Below are 18,601 nucleotides of genomic sequence, written 5' to 3' on the forward strand. Positions count from 1 at the left end.
CACTGACATCTTTTGAGCATAAAAAATTGAAACCTGGTATTTTAAGTGTTGCTCAGAGTGTGCAAGAAACATCTGGAGGAGATGATATTTACCTGGGTGTCACTCACAGTTCAAGTAAGGCGCAATCATCCCATGCCATCCTAGTAGTTACTCCACTCAGCAAATTTGGCTCCTTGTTCCTCCTCTTTCTAAAAATAATTCACTTGGAAGAAGATCCACGGCACAGATGCAAGTGGTCAGACAGAAACTCGCACAAGGAGTTCACTTTGGTGGGCCTTGGAGTTCAGTCGAGGGGACAGATCCTGAGTGGTGAGTGAGGTTGGAGTAATAAAGGATATGAGCAGCATGCAGATTGGTGTTTTCTAGTCTGTTTGTCTGTGACTGCAGTGATTTTGGTTCATTTATTTGACACCCAGCATTTCACAGCTTATTTGTCTTGCGTTGCTCACTTCAGAGCTTTGAGGGATAACATCCCCATTCCTGCTGGAGTCGTCCAAAAACACATCAAGATTACAGGAAAATAAAAGTTAACGGAAAATTATGAGTGATTAAGAAGATGATGCTTACTAACCGGGAGCTCGGTGACAAGATCTGTTAATTCATCAGTATGTCTCCTTGTTTCTTGCATGCACACAGACTGAGGAAATTAAGATAAAATGGCATATCCATAACTCACTTCCTCTCACCCCCCACCTCACCTTACTGAACAGCTTGAAATTCTGTCGGCATGCATGTGCAGCACAGAGGATGAAAGAAAATTAAATCTCTATCTCAAAGACCTGTTACCTCACCTGGAATTCTCATTATCATAGGAGATAATTATTGTCTGACTTTTAATTTACATTTTTACGTGGCAGGATTAAAAATGATGGGCAATTCAAAAAAGGAAAAGTGGGGTTTTACTCCTGTCTCGTGTCTTTAAAGGACCGGACCAACCGCATGCTCTCTGCAGCCTGTTTTTAGTTAAGTAAAAGGCTCGTTCCAGGTGCTTTTCTTACATTTTCCATGCACCTCTAACAGTTTACTCTGCAGGAAATTAGGTAGGACTTGGGTCCATTGATTCTTCCATCCACTACTTATCTGGGTCTGGGGCGGTAGGGCAGCAATGTAAGAAGAGAGGCCCGGATCACGTGGCTCCTCAATCCATCTCAAAGGGATGGGATGGATTGAGGACACTCTTTGGAGGAAGCAGCATGTATGCATGAACTTATTCATTTGGTTATTACTCACAGCTTTGCCTTTAGGTGAGAGGCGACTTCTTAGCCTTTATGCTTGGCTCTATCTTCGCTATAGCGGTATGGCATCATGGTGCATCACTCAATCTCCTGCTCAAGTCTGCCCCCATGTGTGAGCAAGACTTCAAGATAATTGAACCCTATTGCTGCCCAGCCTCACACTTTTTCCAGCTTGGCTCCAAGGCCCTATCCTTCTCTGCACTTTGTATGAAATCCCATTGTGAGCCGTAAAAAGCAAAGACTTGAGTCTTACGTCACTAAATCGGAAACTTCAAAATCTTTGGCGGCGTCAAGTGGTGTCCATAAAAGTTATGAACAGAATCCAGAACAGAGTCCAACTCCTAACATCCTTTATCGCAAAGATGTAAGAATTGGAAAACGGCCCATGTAAAAATATTCTGTCAAGCTGATTTGTGTCATCACGCCTACATTACTTCACCTTCCATTACTTTCTCATAAAGATTTACTTTTTACTATTTCTTCCCATTAGTGTCAAATCTGAAAAACTCTCCCTGTGACATTTTCTCAGATGGTTTTGGTGTCCTGCAGCGCAGCGCATGTCCATATTGTGGACAGAAAACAATATTACTGTAGAAGCTGTTAGTGCGTCCTATTGGTCGGACAGATTGATCAGGAAGTGAAAACAGACGTGAAAAGCAGCGGCGTGAACATCAGGCCTGACTCGGTTTAACTGCTCAGCTTTTTCAGTGTAACTGATGATCATCGATACTTTGGTTCAGAATTTGTCTGATCACCTTCACATCCCATAAAAAACAATATCAATGCAACCATGTGCCAACTGTTACTAGCTTCCCTATTCTATCAGCAGCACAAATATGCTAGCTGCTACTGCTAACGCATACCGCTATGAAAGAAAGTGCAATTTTTAAAAATGCAACAAAAGCTAATTTTGTTTCTCAGCCAATATTAATCAAGGAACATGCAGATAGTGCACTGCGCTATTTGACCTGGCAGATCAGCTGACCTCAGTAGCAGCCAAGTTTAAGTTTCTTTAGCCTGCCCAAAACCTCTCCAACTGCAAGCAGCTTTGCAACCCACCTCACTTTCATTTCCTCCTTTTCACGCTGTGTCTGGCTTAATCAGCCTCTTGCCTGTTGTCACTGACGTCTGCTCTGTTCTGTGGTGGGGTCCGCCTAATAAACCACTAAATATAAATTAGTCCAGATGGAAAACCTCATCTTCTTTTGATGATAGCGGTCTTGATTTCAATCACTGGCCTGTTAGCAAGTTTTCTTTTTATCTGTCGTCAGAGTGAACAACAGCATAACTAGACACACCATAGACACTAGACAGCTCTGTGGTGTCAGCTAGACAGTTTTGTAACAGCTGCAAAGTTGCACATGATGACATTTTTGAAGTTTTTTTTGTTTTACTCCAACTTTATTAATTGCGTCTGAAAGCTGCAAAGCTAACAGCTGAGAAATGTATCTGAGGTCACTCCCTGTGGGTGGTAATGCATGTAGGTCATGTGGGACTTTGTCAGGCAGTCGTCGATCCCATTTGGTGTCACAAATTGCGAAAGTGTGTCAGCACAGGCAGCAGACACTGCAAGTTTAAGCGAGTGGTTATCCCTGATAGAGAACATCTCGCCCTGACTACAGTTACATTTCCACCACAGAAGCATTCGTCTGCGTGTGCCACGTTCATATTTCCAAAGCAGAGACTCTTCTTTGTTTTATTTTTCTGTGCCTCTTGGTTTAAGGCGTCCCAACATCCTGACCTCGCTCCCAAAACGTTAGTTGAATATTAAACTTTTCTTGTAATTAATCCATCTGTGATTTGGGTTCATAATAAGTGAGTTAATGACACTAAAGTGGAGCCAAATGTGTCTGTGCTCTATATGATCAGGGTAACACCACCATATTATTTTGTTCTTTTTTTTAGGTCCTTTCATCTGCAGTATGTGCACTCTTGGTTACTAAGAGTGCACATACTGCAGAGTCTGACTTTTTTTTTTAAGGTAAAATAAAAAAAATTTATGATGTTTAAAAAATTTCAAGACTGATTGTCATATCTCTTCTCACTTACTAACAGTCTGTGTAAGGGAAGTGATTGTTCTAATCTAAACGCTGCAAAACGACCAGCATACAGTTTAACCCAAGGAGGAGGAGGAGATATCAGATGCCTGCTGTGACTGGTGGATGTTTTTGCTCATATTCAACTTTGTAATTTTAAAAGTATTAACATGCCGTTTCTTTATTTTATAGGACGTCATCTGCAGTATTGCATCAACTTGAATTTGTATTTTTGGTAATAAAAACAGCAGAAATAAAATTTAAAAAAAAGATTTTTGTTGTGTCTGTGAAAAGGACCCTTACTTGCACATCCAAGTAGTCAAGAGTCCATCGCTTCATGATCCGTTTGAAGTTTGGAGTTTGAACCTCACCTGTTCCATCCTACATGTTGTAATGTGGAGGCAACTTTGTTTCATATATTTTAAAGCCATGTAAAGTTAAAGTTCTTTTTTTGGGGGCTTTCAAATGTTCGGACTTTAAACCTTTCACCACCAGGTGGCATCATGTTACCAGTGGGTGGCCACAGGGGTGTTTTTAGGTGTTTACTGCTCTTTTTTTGTTTTTTGATTTCTTTTCCTTCTATCGTTGGTTCCTCGAGGCTTTTCCTTTTCCCTGCCTACCTGTGTAAATAGGAAAATGTTCTTATTGTTAAAATAGGTTAACTTGACTCACTACACCATCTTGTGGTACATATCAGTATTGCAGAAAGACACAGCCTAGTCCTGTGGCTTAATTTTGACTTGTGTGATGTTCCCGTGCAGCCAATGACAAAGCCGATTCAAATGGCCAATTCTGCGAGCATTTAAACCTGCGCTGGTGTGTTTCTGTTGCTCTGCTGCAAAAATCTAGTTGCCTGTAGAGCAGGGGTGTCGAACTCCAGTCCTCGAGGGCCTGCAAGTTTTAGATCTCAACCTGGATCAGCACTCCTGAAACAAATGATGAGCTCATTACCAGGCCTCTGGAGAACTTCAAGACATGTTGAGGAGGTCATTTAGCCATTTAGATCAGCTGTGATGGATCAAGGACACATCTAAAACCTGCAGGACACCGGCCCTCGAGGCCTGGAGTTTGACATCTGTGCTGTAGAGTTTCAAGTAGAGCCGCTCTCTTCCACTAAGAAAAAATAGCAGCAGAAGAATAATTAACAGTAAACATACCTACAGCGCAGATTTAGCACAGAAGCATAAATCCGCCTTCATTCACCAGTTTTATCTTATCGGCACAGCACATGAATGTGTTGAACACTGAGCCATAATAGTTGCTTCTTCACATTCTACTGACAGCTTGAGGGAATTTTAAATGGTTTAAAATATGGTTATCATTCCAGTGTTATCCTGCTGGAAGCGGCCATCAGAAATGGGTACACTTTGGTCATAAAGGGATGGACATGGTCAGCAACAGCACTCTGGTGGGGTTTGGGGTTTAAAAATGCTGATTAGGTACTAAGGGTCTCAGCGATTGCCATAAAATTCCCACTGATATAAGGCAGGATGACAACGATTTCCTAAAACTACTATTGTACAGTTTTGGTGACCCTGTGTGAATTGTAGTCTCCATGCCATGCTCAAAATCACTTAAACCACCTTTCTTCTCCATCTTGATGCTCCATCTGAACTTGAGTAGGTCGTCTAGACTACACCTCAGTGTCTAAATGTATGTTGCTGCCATGTAATTGGCTGTTTAGACACTTGCATTAACGTGCAGCCAAACTGGTGTACCTAATAAAGTGTGAATAACACGTTAAAGATGTGCACAACATTCACACAGGGTCGTGTTTTTAAACTTTCTCCTACGGTGTGTGTGTGTGTCTTTTTCATGAACATTTCTTCGCACAGCATTATAGATGAGCATCGTTTTTGTTTTGCATTTTGCTTAAAAAATGTATTAAAGTAACCCAGAGGACACCTCATTACAATGTTATGCAAGTCTGTTCAAAAGGTTACCATTTAATTAAATCTGTTGGACACATGGGAGAAAAATTCAAAAGCAGCTGAAGCAGAGCTTTTGCAAGCGTTCTCGAAAACAACTTTAGAAGTCAGCTGAGGTACGCAGCTGGTTGCATACCTCGGTGTGACCGAGCCGTATTCCAGCCATAAACAAAATCACTCTTACTCGCTTTTATGTATACTGTACAAGATGCACTGCGAAATACAGTACCTCAAGGTTCAACAGTGCAGTGATGAGCTTTGCTAGTGTCTCTCATCACTTTGCAGAATTGCAGACATCGACCTCTTCTACTTTAAAGGGAAAAAAGTCTATTTCTGTAATCCCTTTGGCTTTAGCATGGAAGTCTGACCATACAAACATGGGAAAAAAACCCTTCCAGTCTATTCATTTCTTTACTGGATCAAGTTTTCTACATAAACCTTAAGATCAAGGCAAAGAAAAAAAAGAAATTGAAATGAGGCAAAGAAAGAAACAAGGGTGAAGATGGAGCAAGTAGTCGGAGATACTGTGGAATCAGTTGAAAAGACTCTTGCACCGCTCTGCTTTTCAACTTGTTTAATGGATCATTCTCAGATTTCCTTGCTCTATGAACCTTGTTTTGTGTTCCAGTGAGTAAAAAGGAAGAGGATTTTCAATCCCAAGCTGGCTAAAGAGAGTCAGATTGGCCACAGTGGGAGAGAGACGAGGGTTATCTTTAATGGGCCATCTTCCTGCAGTCGCACTCCCTAGCTTTGGATGACAGGACTTTGAGAAATGAAAGGAGCAGAGAGGGAGGAAAGGGCAAATTTGGACTCGTGTATGTGTACCCACGGAAGGAAATGATCCAGGAGCTAAAGGGCCAGAGTCAGAGAGCGTGGTCATTAAACAATCTGTTTTCTTCTCCAATAATCCTCCTTACCCATAAGAATCCGGCCAATTTATTTTCCTAAATCTCTTTGATAATCTTCAGGTCTTTCAAGTTAGCCCATGCACAAACACGCTCTCCTTTCCATCTGAATGCCCTCAGCACTCTCCCACTAGACCTGCCCGCTGTCTTCAGGGAGCGCCTGGCAGTGCTGTCTGTGAATGTTTTGGTTTCTTTGTGTCGAGCCTCCAGTTCTTATGGCTGTGTAGGAGATAAAAAGCGACATTTAAAGGATAACTCACCTGCACACAGTGATGTGTCCTCACTCAATTTTGCTCAATGTCAAGGTCATATTTGTTGTTTTACTGGTACTTTTTAGTCAGATTTGAGTGAAATTGGATACATTTGCCCGAGGTATGACTGTTTGCAAGCTTGTTGCAAGCAACACCAATACTTACTGTATATGTTTCTTTCTGTACTTCACACATGACCATAGTAACATATTAGCTTATTAATAACCTGTGAACTGTGACGGATCATGAGCTGGATGAGCTACCACATCAATAACCTTCTGGTTTGACCACTTTGACCACTTGAACCATAGAAAACTGAAAAGAAGGACATAGTCATGGAAACACACGGGCTGCTGAACTCTTGAAAAGTTAGTTTTAAGTCCTTTAGCTAATTCCACTCACTTCCAGTGGACAGAGGTGAGGGCAGAAATGTCAATGACGGACACATTTGAAAGAAAACGTATGTGCCTGATAGCAGCAGATAGACACGGCATCATCTGAACCGACCTTTTAAAGCAGAAGGTTTCAGTTTAGAAAACGTCTCAGTCACACAGTTGTGTATGACTTAAGTCACTATGATCGTTCTTTTAAAAAAACCACAAACAGCATCAGATTCAACCTTCTGCCCTTAAATGTTAATCTCAAATCCATTCCTCTTGAGTCTGACAGATTTCTCATTAATCTCTGTCAAACTAGAAAAAGTGTTAGCAAACCAGCGACGCTGTGATCACCGTGAACTTTATTATGTGTAGTGTTTCTGAACAATATCAGCGTGTTTAGTCTAAACCGCTGGTGAAAGTTCTTGAGTCAGGACATTTTTCTGTCATCAGTTGTCTCTTTGGGTATAACGTGCAGTAGACGGTATTTGTTGTTTTGCATCATATAAGCAAAATATTCTAGCCTCCTTCTCTTGATTGTAGTGAGAATTATTGTCTTTTTGCTCATATGACACAAAACTTTGACTCTACAAGGTATCTAAAGTATCTCTCTGTACACCCATATCTCAGACTCCTCTAATGTCTTACACAGAGCACTGGTTAGTGTACATGCCTCAGCGCGATTTGAACAGGGATCTTTAAGTGTCTTCCTCTCAGAACTTTTCTCATTTTCCTGAAAGAAACTCCAGCCTGTTCAGTGTCACATCTGACTTTGTGCGAGAAATATGATGGTACTCTCAATCCTATCATCCTCAGTCTGAAGAGTGCCCTGAATGCCATCACACATTCACACTTTTCTCCCTCCGGGGAACCTGTGACTCCCTCCTTAGGGAGGCATCCCCAGGTGGCAAATATGCTTCTCAAATATGAGAGGTAGGAAGGAAATCAAATACCTCCTGAGAACCAACAGATGCAGCAGCCTTCATTATAATTCCACAGAACCACCGGGTTGGGTAATGTGGCACGCATTTGGGAGCATCACTATAATTAGAGCGGTATCAACTGTGCATGAGTGCATGAGAAAGGCAAAGGAAAACCTTCAATATGACAGGAAAACGTCATAGTCTCCAGCAGGATGAAGAAGAGTCTGCCAACCAGTCAACACCTGTCATGGATGAGAATCATTTGCATAACCCTAAATGTTTGGTAGATATAGGTTCCAACTACAACAACAAGATCATCAGGTTCTCCAGCTTCTGCTGATGGAGAAAAGAAGCATCCAACCAACAAAGTCCAAAATACTGTGGAAACCTCTGGACTATTGGGCTACTGCTATGTGGAGATGTTACAGATCAACCTGCAGAAGCCACTCAGGCTAAAGACTATAACCTTGTTTTTGCATGACACCCTAAAGGCAGAGAAAGGTGTTTCTTTTTATCCAAACCTTAGTAATACTGGATTTGTGCTGCTCATGCACATAAAGCTCACCACACCTCCTCACATTAATACAGTAAAATAGCATAATACAGTAAAACACAAACACTTATTGTAAAATAATTCAGATATATTTTCCTTTGTTCAGGTTGTTTTTGGCTGAACAACCACTCAAGTAACAAATAGTGAAGAGAGCATTTACTGACCCAGAGGTCATCTGTCCAATTTAATGCAAAAATATCTCACGAATTTGTGAGAAGAAAAGACTGGAAAATTTAGAGAAACACAGAACAAAATACAGAAAAAACAGCAGTAACATTCAGTCAAGGAATTCATGCGTTCATTCATTCAAATACGTTCTTCATTTGAGCTCCTAGGATCATTATCTCATAAGAAACAGTAGAACATCAGCAATAACTTTGAAATTGTATTATTAAGGCAGCCAAACAAACTACAGACTCGGTGTCATTAAGATGAGTGATTTTCCTTCTTATTGAACACGAAGCAATAATTCAGAGTAAAATGAAACTGATAAAATCAAATAATTATTTATGCTAATTTTTTAAGGAAATTGTGCTTGGGATTAACTGGGATTTTATTTAACAAAATTGCATTGCAGTTGGCCGTCCGACTGCGGTCTGGAGTGTGGGGCCTCCCTGCTGCTACGGAGTCGGGGTGGTCTGCCTCTCCCCACCGCAGGGAAAAGGGTAACACCACCTGGGTCTGGGTGCAGTTCCCCCCTCCAGGGGCAAGGGCACCTAGACCCGGTTTGTAGAGTACGCTTGGGGAGTGTGATCGTGTGTACAGCGTCTCTTTATGTCTGTCTCCACGTTGGTTGAGTGTGGAGTGAGTGCATATGAGAGCATGAGGGTGGGAATGGATGTTTGTGTCTGTGTGTGCCTGTATGTCTGTGTCTATATGTCAGGTTGGGTATCAGACGCCACCTCTCTGGGGACATCTCAGGCCCTCCAAGGTTTGGAGGCCTATCTCCACCCACCACCACTTCCCCTGCCGGTGGCAGACTCCCTCAGACATCGGTGTGTTGGTGGTTCCTTGTGTCTGGGGGTGGGCGTCCAGGTACACACCGGCTCACTCCTTGGCGGCCGCTTATCGGGGCCTGGAGCCTGGGGCTCGCTCGGGCCCCTTCGGGGGTGGGGTCGGGCCCTTCGGGGGCCCTTCGCTCGGGCCCCTTCGGGGGGCCCCTCGGTCACTCAGGCACAGCTGGCGGCCGGTGGAGCTCACGGGTGCGTCACTGCAACTCCCCCTGGCTTCTGCTCCGCGGCTGCTGAGTGAGCCCTCATCTGGGGCTCTCCTCAGCTCTTACTGGAACAGTGGCGCGGCTGCCCCTCTGTTGGTCTTCCATGGTCTCTTGTGTTCTGGGGGCCTCTGGATGTCTGGAGTTTTGATCTCCTCCATACCTGCTTCACACCCTGGAGGACGGGGCTATGGCCCCCCCACACTCCCTAGCAGATCGTTACATGGAGAAACCTTTGGAATACAAGCGCGCTGATCCACACAGGTATGCACACGGGTGTTCACTGCTCGTAGACCCAAATTACACCTTTCTTGGCTGCTACTTCGAAGCACATCTGTCCTGCGTGCTGCACAACAACATTGAATATTTAGTATTTACTGCTGTTTACACTTAGCTAGATTAATGCGATGGTGTTGTGTTTAGTATGTTGCTTTGGTTTTTTTTTTTTTTTGTCTTTTTTTGCTTGTTTTCTATTTTTCTCTCAACAGGTGATCCAGGAGATTTTTATTTTTTTTCTCCCCCCCTTTCTCACTGTCCCTCTCCCCTTCTGTTTTTCTTTTCCTTCCACTTTCTTTCTCCCTTTCCTATCTCTCACTCATGTCTGTCCCGTCTGTAACATCTGAAAATAAAATATAATAAATAATAAAAACAAAGATCGACCAAATGGACCAATACGGCAATGCCACGATGATCCATTTGGCAAAGTAAATCCATTGGGTATCCTTGTTGGTCTTCAGACAACAATTCTGACGGCTAAAGAACCAAATGGGACAGGCGGAAAAAAAAAATTGCATTAAAGTTGACATTTTTCATTTTACTTATGTAGCCAAATGACACCGAAAACTTGTAATTAAATTAAATTAAATTAAATTAAATTAAAATGAGCATCATGGCATTTTTGAGTGTATGGACTGTCTGCAAATCTTTTACACTTAGTTTGTAAAAACTGTCTCCAAATAATTGTAGTGATTTTTGTTTTTCTTTAGTAAAAATATTCACTAACTTACGCGGCCCCTATTCCATATTTATTTTTTTTTATTTTAGATTTTTTTTAGTTTTGTAATTATTTAGTTAATCTCCGAAACACCTACCTCCCCCCTCACCTCACGCTTTTATTTTGAAGGCGGGTCCTCTCGTGTTCCGGTGCTGTCCCCTCCGTTAAACCCCGTGCGGTACGAGGCTGACCGCTGAATTTTAACAGCAGGTGAAAAAAAGAATGAGAGAAAAATGAAAGAGCGAGGGAGGTAGAGAGGCGTAGAGAAAGACAGAGGGGGAGAGAGAGCTGTCGGAGCATCCTGCGAGCCGCTGCTGTGGAGGAGGGTGAGGCTTCGCTAAATGTTCCGTTGGCTCGACTCGTTTTCGTCTTTTGTTGATGTCAAGGCAGAAACAAAGTCCTTCGTCCACCGCGGGAGCGCGCCTCTGTGTTGTGAAACGCACATTCACCATAACGAGGCTGTGGTTGCGTGTCTGTGCTTCCCAGTGGCGGTTCAAACCCGCCTCATCTACTTTACCGTCTTATGTGGCTCCCTGTTCGCCCCACATCCCTCATGATCCTCTGCTGGAGCGCATCTGCGGTTATGTTTGGCGCGACATTTGGTCCGGTTTAAAAACGGTAGAATGAATAGAGCTCTCTGATAATCTGTTGTCGATAGGCTGATCTCATTTATTTATTTTTTTATTTATTTGCACGTTATTCTGGCGTCAGCGTGACCAGGAAATGCTGTAAGCAGGCCTGTCCACCCCCCATCCATCCATCCACCCACCCATCCATCGTGAACTGAATGAAAGACCTGTTTGCTTTGGCTCTGAGCGCAGTAATGTTGGGACACATGTTTGCTCTTTGCCTGTGTGTACATGTGTATCAGTGTGGATAATCAGACCCCCTCCCCCTGTGTGTGCGCTCTGCTGGCAGCATTTCAACATGACAACCCTGCGTCAGAGGAAGGGCAGCAAGGGGAAGGAGCCCTCTCCTGCTGCAGAGCTTCAGTCCCAGCAGCACAACTGTTGCTCTGAACACCATCCGGAGAAGATCCTGCATGGTGAGTGAGACACCCCGCACTCCCATCTCAGGCTTGAGCCACACATAGATGTTTCCCACCAACAAGCTGCAAGTGCCAGTTCTACCACACATTTCAGCAGGTTTGAGCCGATCACTGGTGAAGTTCTTGGTGCTGTTCTGGTGCCAGCTTTTTGGCAGCAGTACCAGGCTTTTTACCTCTGCCAAAGTAGTTGAGGACTTGTCAGTGGGTTTGATTTGCAGTCTGCTGTTATTTTGTTCCCACATGAAGCATCCCCAATTTCCACCTGTAGTGTTTGGTTCTCAAATCTGTTGACTTTAAAGCTGATTCTCAAGGCACCAAAGCAGAACTGGCTTTGCAGCAGTGCTGGCACTGCGTCAGTACAATCCAGGCATTTTAAAACTTTTTTTTGTGGTGGAAATGAGTAGAAGTATTTCCAGATTGGGCACTGGTGTTGCACTGGGTAGAAAGTCACATCGGGTTGTGACTGGCTAAAAACCAAGCACCTGCTGCGGGCTTTTTGAGCCAAAGCCAGCTCGAGCTCCAGGGATAGTGTTCAGGATCTGACCCTGACTTTAACCTGCTACAGGTGTTCTCAGTGTGGCTTTACTGATGTTTTCATAAATTGCTCTGCTGGTTAAAGCCTGATATCTTACACCTTTTGTGCATTTCTGCATTCAAAGAAGAGACATTGTTATGTGTGCGATGCTTTTGTGTCAAATGAAAAACGCTGAAATCATTATTTGCAGCTGCGGCCATCAAATTTGCACGTAAACAACACATGAATGCCTGGGCTGATGGTTAGATCACTCTTTTCTGCTCACACTTAGCCTGCAGTGCACATTCACACAGGACTTTATTGTGATTTATTTGTTACCCCTCTCACACACACTCACACATCAGTGGAGGCAATTTGACGTTCAGTGTCTTGCTCAAGGACACTTTGAAGCCACCCAAAATGTTAGCTTCTCATGTGGGCCGGTTCTCAAATGCAAGTTCTTGATTGAGTACCAGTACCTGTGCAGATTAGGTGGCGATGGGCGATTAGAAGGGGGCGGAGACTGGCTGGAAACCAAGCACTTTGCTGCAGGGTTTTTTTTGGGTCAGAGCCATCTCCTGGGAGATGGTGGTCAATATCTGGCCTCGACTTTGACCCACTGCAGGTCTGCTCAGTGTGATTTTTATTGACGCCTTCATAAATCACTCTGCGGGTTCAAGCCTACAATCGTACACCTTTGTTGTATTTATGCATGCACAGTCATGTTTTCTTGTGTCTCATCCCTAAAGGAGACTGAAGCTTGATAAGCTTTTTTCTTCATTTCAACATTTAAATGATTGACTCTGGTGTCATATTATATTTGTAACCTTCATTTCACAAGTGTCCACTGAATGAAAACTAGCGGGTGTCGCACTTACGTGCATCACGATGTGCACTTTTATGACAATTCAAAGCATTTACAATGTTGTGCAAAAAGTCAGTTTCTGCAGAAACTGCGCGAGGAACACACAGCACATATTTTCACTCGTCACAGTGGGTGTTATTAAAACCTTTAAAAGACTGAAAGTAGCTCTGTTCTAGTCAAGTTTCCCAGTAAGCTGCAGTTATGAAGTGCATGTTGGAGGGTCAAACAGGAAACAACTCCCTGCACACCTTTCTGGAGTCACATTAGAGAGAGCTGTTTCTATAACTCTGAAACCAACAATCTAGCATTCACACCCACTTCACACAGTGGGTGGCCAGCTGTGCAGAGGTGGCAAAGGGGCTGAAGCTTCTTCTTTTTTTTCATACTCGAATCATTTTTGTCATTTTACACGCGGGTGTCCGACTAGAACGCCACAAGTGCCTTTTTAGAAGAGACTGTCTGAAAATGTGTGCTGTTTTCGACATATTTTAGAATACTGAACCTCTCGCCTTTCCCGGTGAAGTGTCTGGAGCAGGTGTACACTCTCTGAGAATGTTGTACGCAGCTGAATCTGCCAACATGCACAGCAACATGACCCTGAAGCCGAAGCAGCTAAATGAAATCCAGCCATCAGTAAAGAAAGAAAAGTGTTACTGTTTCACGTTAAATTTTACCCTACAGTGAAAACTAACATGCTAATGTTCTTGCAGGTGATTGGTCATGGGGAGCTATAATCTGGACTTCAGTTGGTTGGTCTGTCTCTGTTGGTCTTGGCCTGCTTTGCTGCATCTACGTGGCGACGCTACATGAGAACGACCTGTGGTTTTCCAACATAAAGGTAAAGACTGTTTACGGTCACAGACCCGACACTGTGGAAGTGGAAAGAAGAAACAAGCCATTAATGAAAGAGCAAATCCTTTCTAAAGAATGACTGTGATTTACAGAATAGACTTCCTGTTTTATGCATTATGCAGAAAGTAATCAGGGAAATGTTTACTGAGGTCCCAGCAGGAGGGGACTGAGGGACCCTGTCTCATAGATTTGTTTTTTGCAGCTACAATCGTCGCCCCCTGCTGGTCATTGAAAAGAAAATATGGGTTTAGACCTTGCTGCTTGGCATATCTGGAAACTACATCCATCTTTTATACTGTTTATTAGCAACTGCAGGAAAGAAGTTCACTTTCAGCCTCTGGTTTGAGTTCCCAGACACTTACCGAGAGTTTTAAAAATAAGAGGTGATGCAACCCTGTGGTAAACACTGCTTCTTTGAAATGTGCTGCTGGAATCAGATTCAAGTCGAGCGTGGGAATTTAAAGGCTTTGCAGATCACCTCTTTATGTTTTCATCTAAGTTTTCTACAATGTCCGAACTTTTTTAGAGATAGGGAATTGTAGATGTCTCAATAAGAATTAGCCTCTCGGTGGCTGTATGTCTTAGTGACAGCTTATCTTAAAGTACTGCCAGTGAGTTTGTGTCAGTGGGAGCTGGAAAAGTTGGAAATGCGTGGCGCTGTTTAAATTTTATAAAGCTCTTGTTAAAAAGCAGTAAAGCTGCCTGGATTGATGTATTTGGCACTTGTCTAACAAAGTTATCTGAGGATTTGACATCCATGTGCACGATTCATTAACCACATCACTGATGTGGATATTAACTGATGGAAAAGTGTCACACGGTGTGACCGTTAAGCTAAAAATTTCCACACGCGCTTTCCGCTTATCTAACGTAGCTTCGACATCAGTGCCAGGGACATCCCCTCGTCCAGTTTTCTTCCTAAAATGGTCTTCAAACACGTCATAAACACTTCATCCTAAAACGTGATGATTGCTTTTCCACACGCTTCATGGGATGAATTTTCAGGGCTGTTATGTGAACCACATGAGATCCTGAATCATCGCGGTTGTTTCAGGCCTTTCAGGGTTTGTTCATTGTTGTACAGCAACAGAACATTGTGCTCTGCCAAATGTGATGTCATTTATAATTGCCCCCCTTTAGAGCGTCAGCAGCACTCTGGTTCTGGCTGAGATCTACATAGCAGATTTCAAACTGGGTGACATGGCAGAAAAGATGTCTGCATTAGTACTAAAACTGGGGCAAAGTGTGAATCAATGCTGCTGCCATAAATTGTCTTTGCATCATTAAGTGATGCAGTATGAATCATTTGTTTTCCTGCAGCAACTGACACAAGAACATTATATTTTTTTGGAGTGGTGTGTTTTGTGGTTTTGTAATCTACTTTTACATATGAAGTGAAAACACTGCAGGTTAATATTTTGCGTGAAAATTGCTCTGAAGTTGTTTATCACAGGGAGGGATGGAAAGTTGAACTACCAGATGCGCAGCTATGTAAGTCAAAACCACAATCTGAGACATTGTTTCTTCTAACAAGCTCATTGTTTCTAAGTAACCTTTGAGTGTTCATTACTGAAAAATAGCAAATAGGAAAAAAGAGTATTCTACATTGTAGAATGTGGTGTAACGTTAGCATCTGCTTGTGGTTAGCTACAGGATACTTGTAGGAAATTCTATTATTGCAGTAATTGGGGACATTAACGAGGCCATTATGTGTGTAATTATACATTTTTGACATAGCAGAGGAGAAAAACAAATGAAGGTAAAATATGTTGAACACGCTGATGAAATCTCTGCAAATCTGGCATCTGGACTCAAGAATGAATTGATTCAGCGATCACAGGGTGAGCTCGCTGTAGTCCAGGTGATCTAAATTTCACTATCAGATTCGGGACAGTGACGGGACAACAGCAGTCCCTTCAAGGTCCTTTATACTCAAGGTTAAAGACCTTAATACAGAGGCTCAATACGGGACAACATTCAAACAGAGCATTACTTGGTGAAAGTGGGAAGGAAAAACTCCCTTTTAACAGGAAGAAACCTCAGACAGAACCAAACTCGAGGAGGGGGGCTTTATTTTTTGAGTTTTTGAGATATTGATACATTGCCAGATGTTGAAGACCTTAAAGTGGGTCAAAAACCTATTAAAAAAAAATCTTGCAAATTATTTGATACATGAAGCCAACATTTTGAAGCAGTCATTATAAATGTCCAGTCTTTGGACCATAACAGTTGGAGGTTTAAGGCCCGTGTTGTTTTGAGATGGAATGACCCAGTTACCGGTACTGGTAATTTAGGGCAGCTGTGGCACAGACCTTACATTGGGTGGTGGTCTAATAAATTTGTTAAGCACTGTATCAAGTACACATGTGCCTCTCAGGTGGACTTCAAAGAAGTATAATGGAAACCAGTAATTGTCCACGGTGCCTCCAGCTGTCTGTGTCTGACAGACTTCAGTGTTCAGAGTCCCCTCAGTGTAAAACTGTCAATAATAAAGGTTCCCACATTCAACTCTGTCATGATGCTACTTGTAAACTACAAAAATGTCCAAATGCATTTTATTCATAACTAAGCATTAAAGACAAAAATGCAAAGAGTAATGTGGACTTTTGAAACATTGTTAGAAATATCTTTATACTTACCCATGAAAACAAATTGGAGATAAATGTTTGGTTCATGAATTTATTGCCTTCCTTTGACTAAAGTTGCAGGTTGGTTTGCATGAAAGCCGACTGTTATGTGCATGTGGAAGTTATTAAGAGAAGGCTGAAGATAAAGCACCGTTTGGTTTTCTGTAAATCTCTTTAGAGTGGGAGCTTCCCACAGGGACTACTGAATCATAACCTGACACCAGAGACACGTCTGGTTCTGAAGCTCTATCCCAATCACAGGACGACTCATCTCTTTGTGTAGAACAGACGAGACTGCGTCATCAGTTTACTTCCTCTGTTGGTTGCCTGCATGGCCAGCCAGGTGCTTATTCTGTTTCTCATGAAAATGTGAAATGCATCTTGCCCGCGTATAGCTCCGCCGTGCTCACGGTAATTTGTGGGCTTCTGTCACAGGGACACAAAGCGGCACTTTGAGTTAATTGATCGGAATCCGTGTGGACACAGTTTGCGGTCCAGCGCGGACTTTTTTTTTCTGTTTGTGTGTGTGAAGGGGAGCAGACAGATGTGTTCATTCATAATAAATGCAGGTCACTTTACAGGCCTGGAGAACATCTCCCTGAAATGTTCCCACAAATAAGTGGGCTCCTGGCTGACATCATCGCACACTGCATGCATATGTGAACTGTTTCCTTCTGTTAATGCAATCAAAGCCTGCGCCTGAGTCTATGTTCGCACAGAGCAGGCCGAATCTGCTCGGTTACATTAAAAACGTGGCTGTGGCTCAGCATTAAAACATTCAGTGTTTTTTAGGGAGACTGTCTGGGAACATGAAAATGCATAAGCAGTCTCTGCTGCTGATGTCCAACAGTTTCTCTAACTTTCTGAAACCAACAGCCTAACATTCACAATCATCTCTCGCTTGTGTGGAGGTGAAAACCTACCCTGGATATTTTCTTTCAAGCTCTGCTCTTCACACTGTCTCTGCAACAAACTTTGAACAACTTAGGCCTTTTTTTGGAGGAGACCATCAATGATATTCTGTTGGCCTCGTATTTATGATGATGTATGATATTAAATATCTCCATTCAATAGGACTGCTGGCTTTTGACTCGCTGGTATAAACACTTTTCATCTCTGGCGTTCTTTTTTGTATAAAAATGCCCTCGGGCAGTGTTCACAGCCAGCATTAACAGATCTGTCCACACTGGACACACAGGTGTGAATGCCATTTTCAACTAACTCAGTCTGAGCGATGCAGATTTTATAACGGACATCTGACAAAATTATAGATATAGCTTAAAACGTTATCCAGCAATCACTCAGAGAAAGTAACACCTACAAAGTATCAATAGATGATAGAGGAGATGGTAAGCTTCACCATATATTAGTTCATTTTTGGCCTTTATTATGTAATAAATTGAACATTAGATAGAAAAAATGGGGAGAGAGCAACAGCAAAGGCCCTTGGGTTGGAGTTGAACCTGCGCTGCTGCATTTAGCCCTGCGGCATGTGGTCACCTGCGAGCTAAACTGGTGCCCAGATGTAGCTTACTTTAAGCTACAGTAATAGTTCCTATACATCTAATGCTAGGGGTGAAGTGAAGCATGATTAGTTTATTACTGCCGTGAAAGAGTTGGATGTCTCGTTTTATTTCAGCAAAACTATCTCACAAAGTTGCCACAGACATGCGGTGAAGATAGCGGGTGTACTTTATACACTATATTACCAAAATGATTCGCTCATCTGCCTTCACACGTATATATCAGGCTGAGTGACATCCCATTCTTACTCCATAGGGGTTTATGTGATGTTGGACCACCCTTTGCTGCATTCCCAGCTCTGCACCACTGCCCCTGATGCTTTGCATTGTGCTTGCTGATGTATGCAGGTGTTTGGCCATGGAAACCCATTCCATGAAGCTCTCTATGCACTGCTCTTGAGCCACATGGCGTTCGGAGGTCTGCAGCGACTGACTGTGCAGAAAGTTGGTGACCTCTGCGCACTATGTGCCTCAGCATCCCCTGACCCTGCGCTGTGAGTTTACATTGCCTTCGTGGCCACTAACAGTTGATTGCGGAGCATTTAGTGGCGAGGAATTTCATACCTGGACTTGTTGCACAGGTGGCCTATCACCACCCTGGAATTCACTGAGCTCATGAGAACAGCTAATATGGATGGATGTATCAGTTTATGGTGTTTAGGGCTGTTGCAGGCTACGTTCCTAAACTGGTGGAATGTGCACACACACATACTGGCGAATTAGTTAAAGGATGAATTAACTGATAAATAAAATACTA

At 42.8% G+C, this 18,601-nt stretch overlaps 1 protein-coding gene across 1 annotated transcript in view; it reads left to right on the plus strand.

Moving 5' to 3' along the window:
- Positions 1–10,551: 10,551 nt before the first annotated feature.
- dpy19l3 (dpy-19 like C-mannosyltransferase 3) overlaps positions 10,552–18,601 on the plus strand; it is a 78,676-nt gene continuing 70,626 nt past the window's right edge. Inside the window, exons 1-3 of the mRNA XM_024799491.2 lie at positions 10,552–10,741; positions 11,334–11,460; positions 13,553–13,680. Coding sequence (XP_024655259.1) covers positions 11,343–11,460; positions 13,553–13,680 — 246 coding nt within the window. The 5' untranslated portion in view covers positions 10,552–10,741; positions 11,334–11,342. The remainder of the gene's footprint in view (positions 10,742–11,333; positions 11,461–13,552; positions 13,681–18,601) is intronic.

The sequence above is a fragment of the Maylandia zebra genome, linkage group LG1 (genome assembly GCF_041146795.1).
Source record: "Maylandia zebra isolate NMK-2024a linkage group LG1, Mzebra_GT3a, whole genome shotgun sequence".
Lineage (NCBI taxonomy): Eukaryota > Metazoa > Chordata > Actinopteri > Cichliformes > Cichlidae > Maylandia > Maylandia zebra.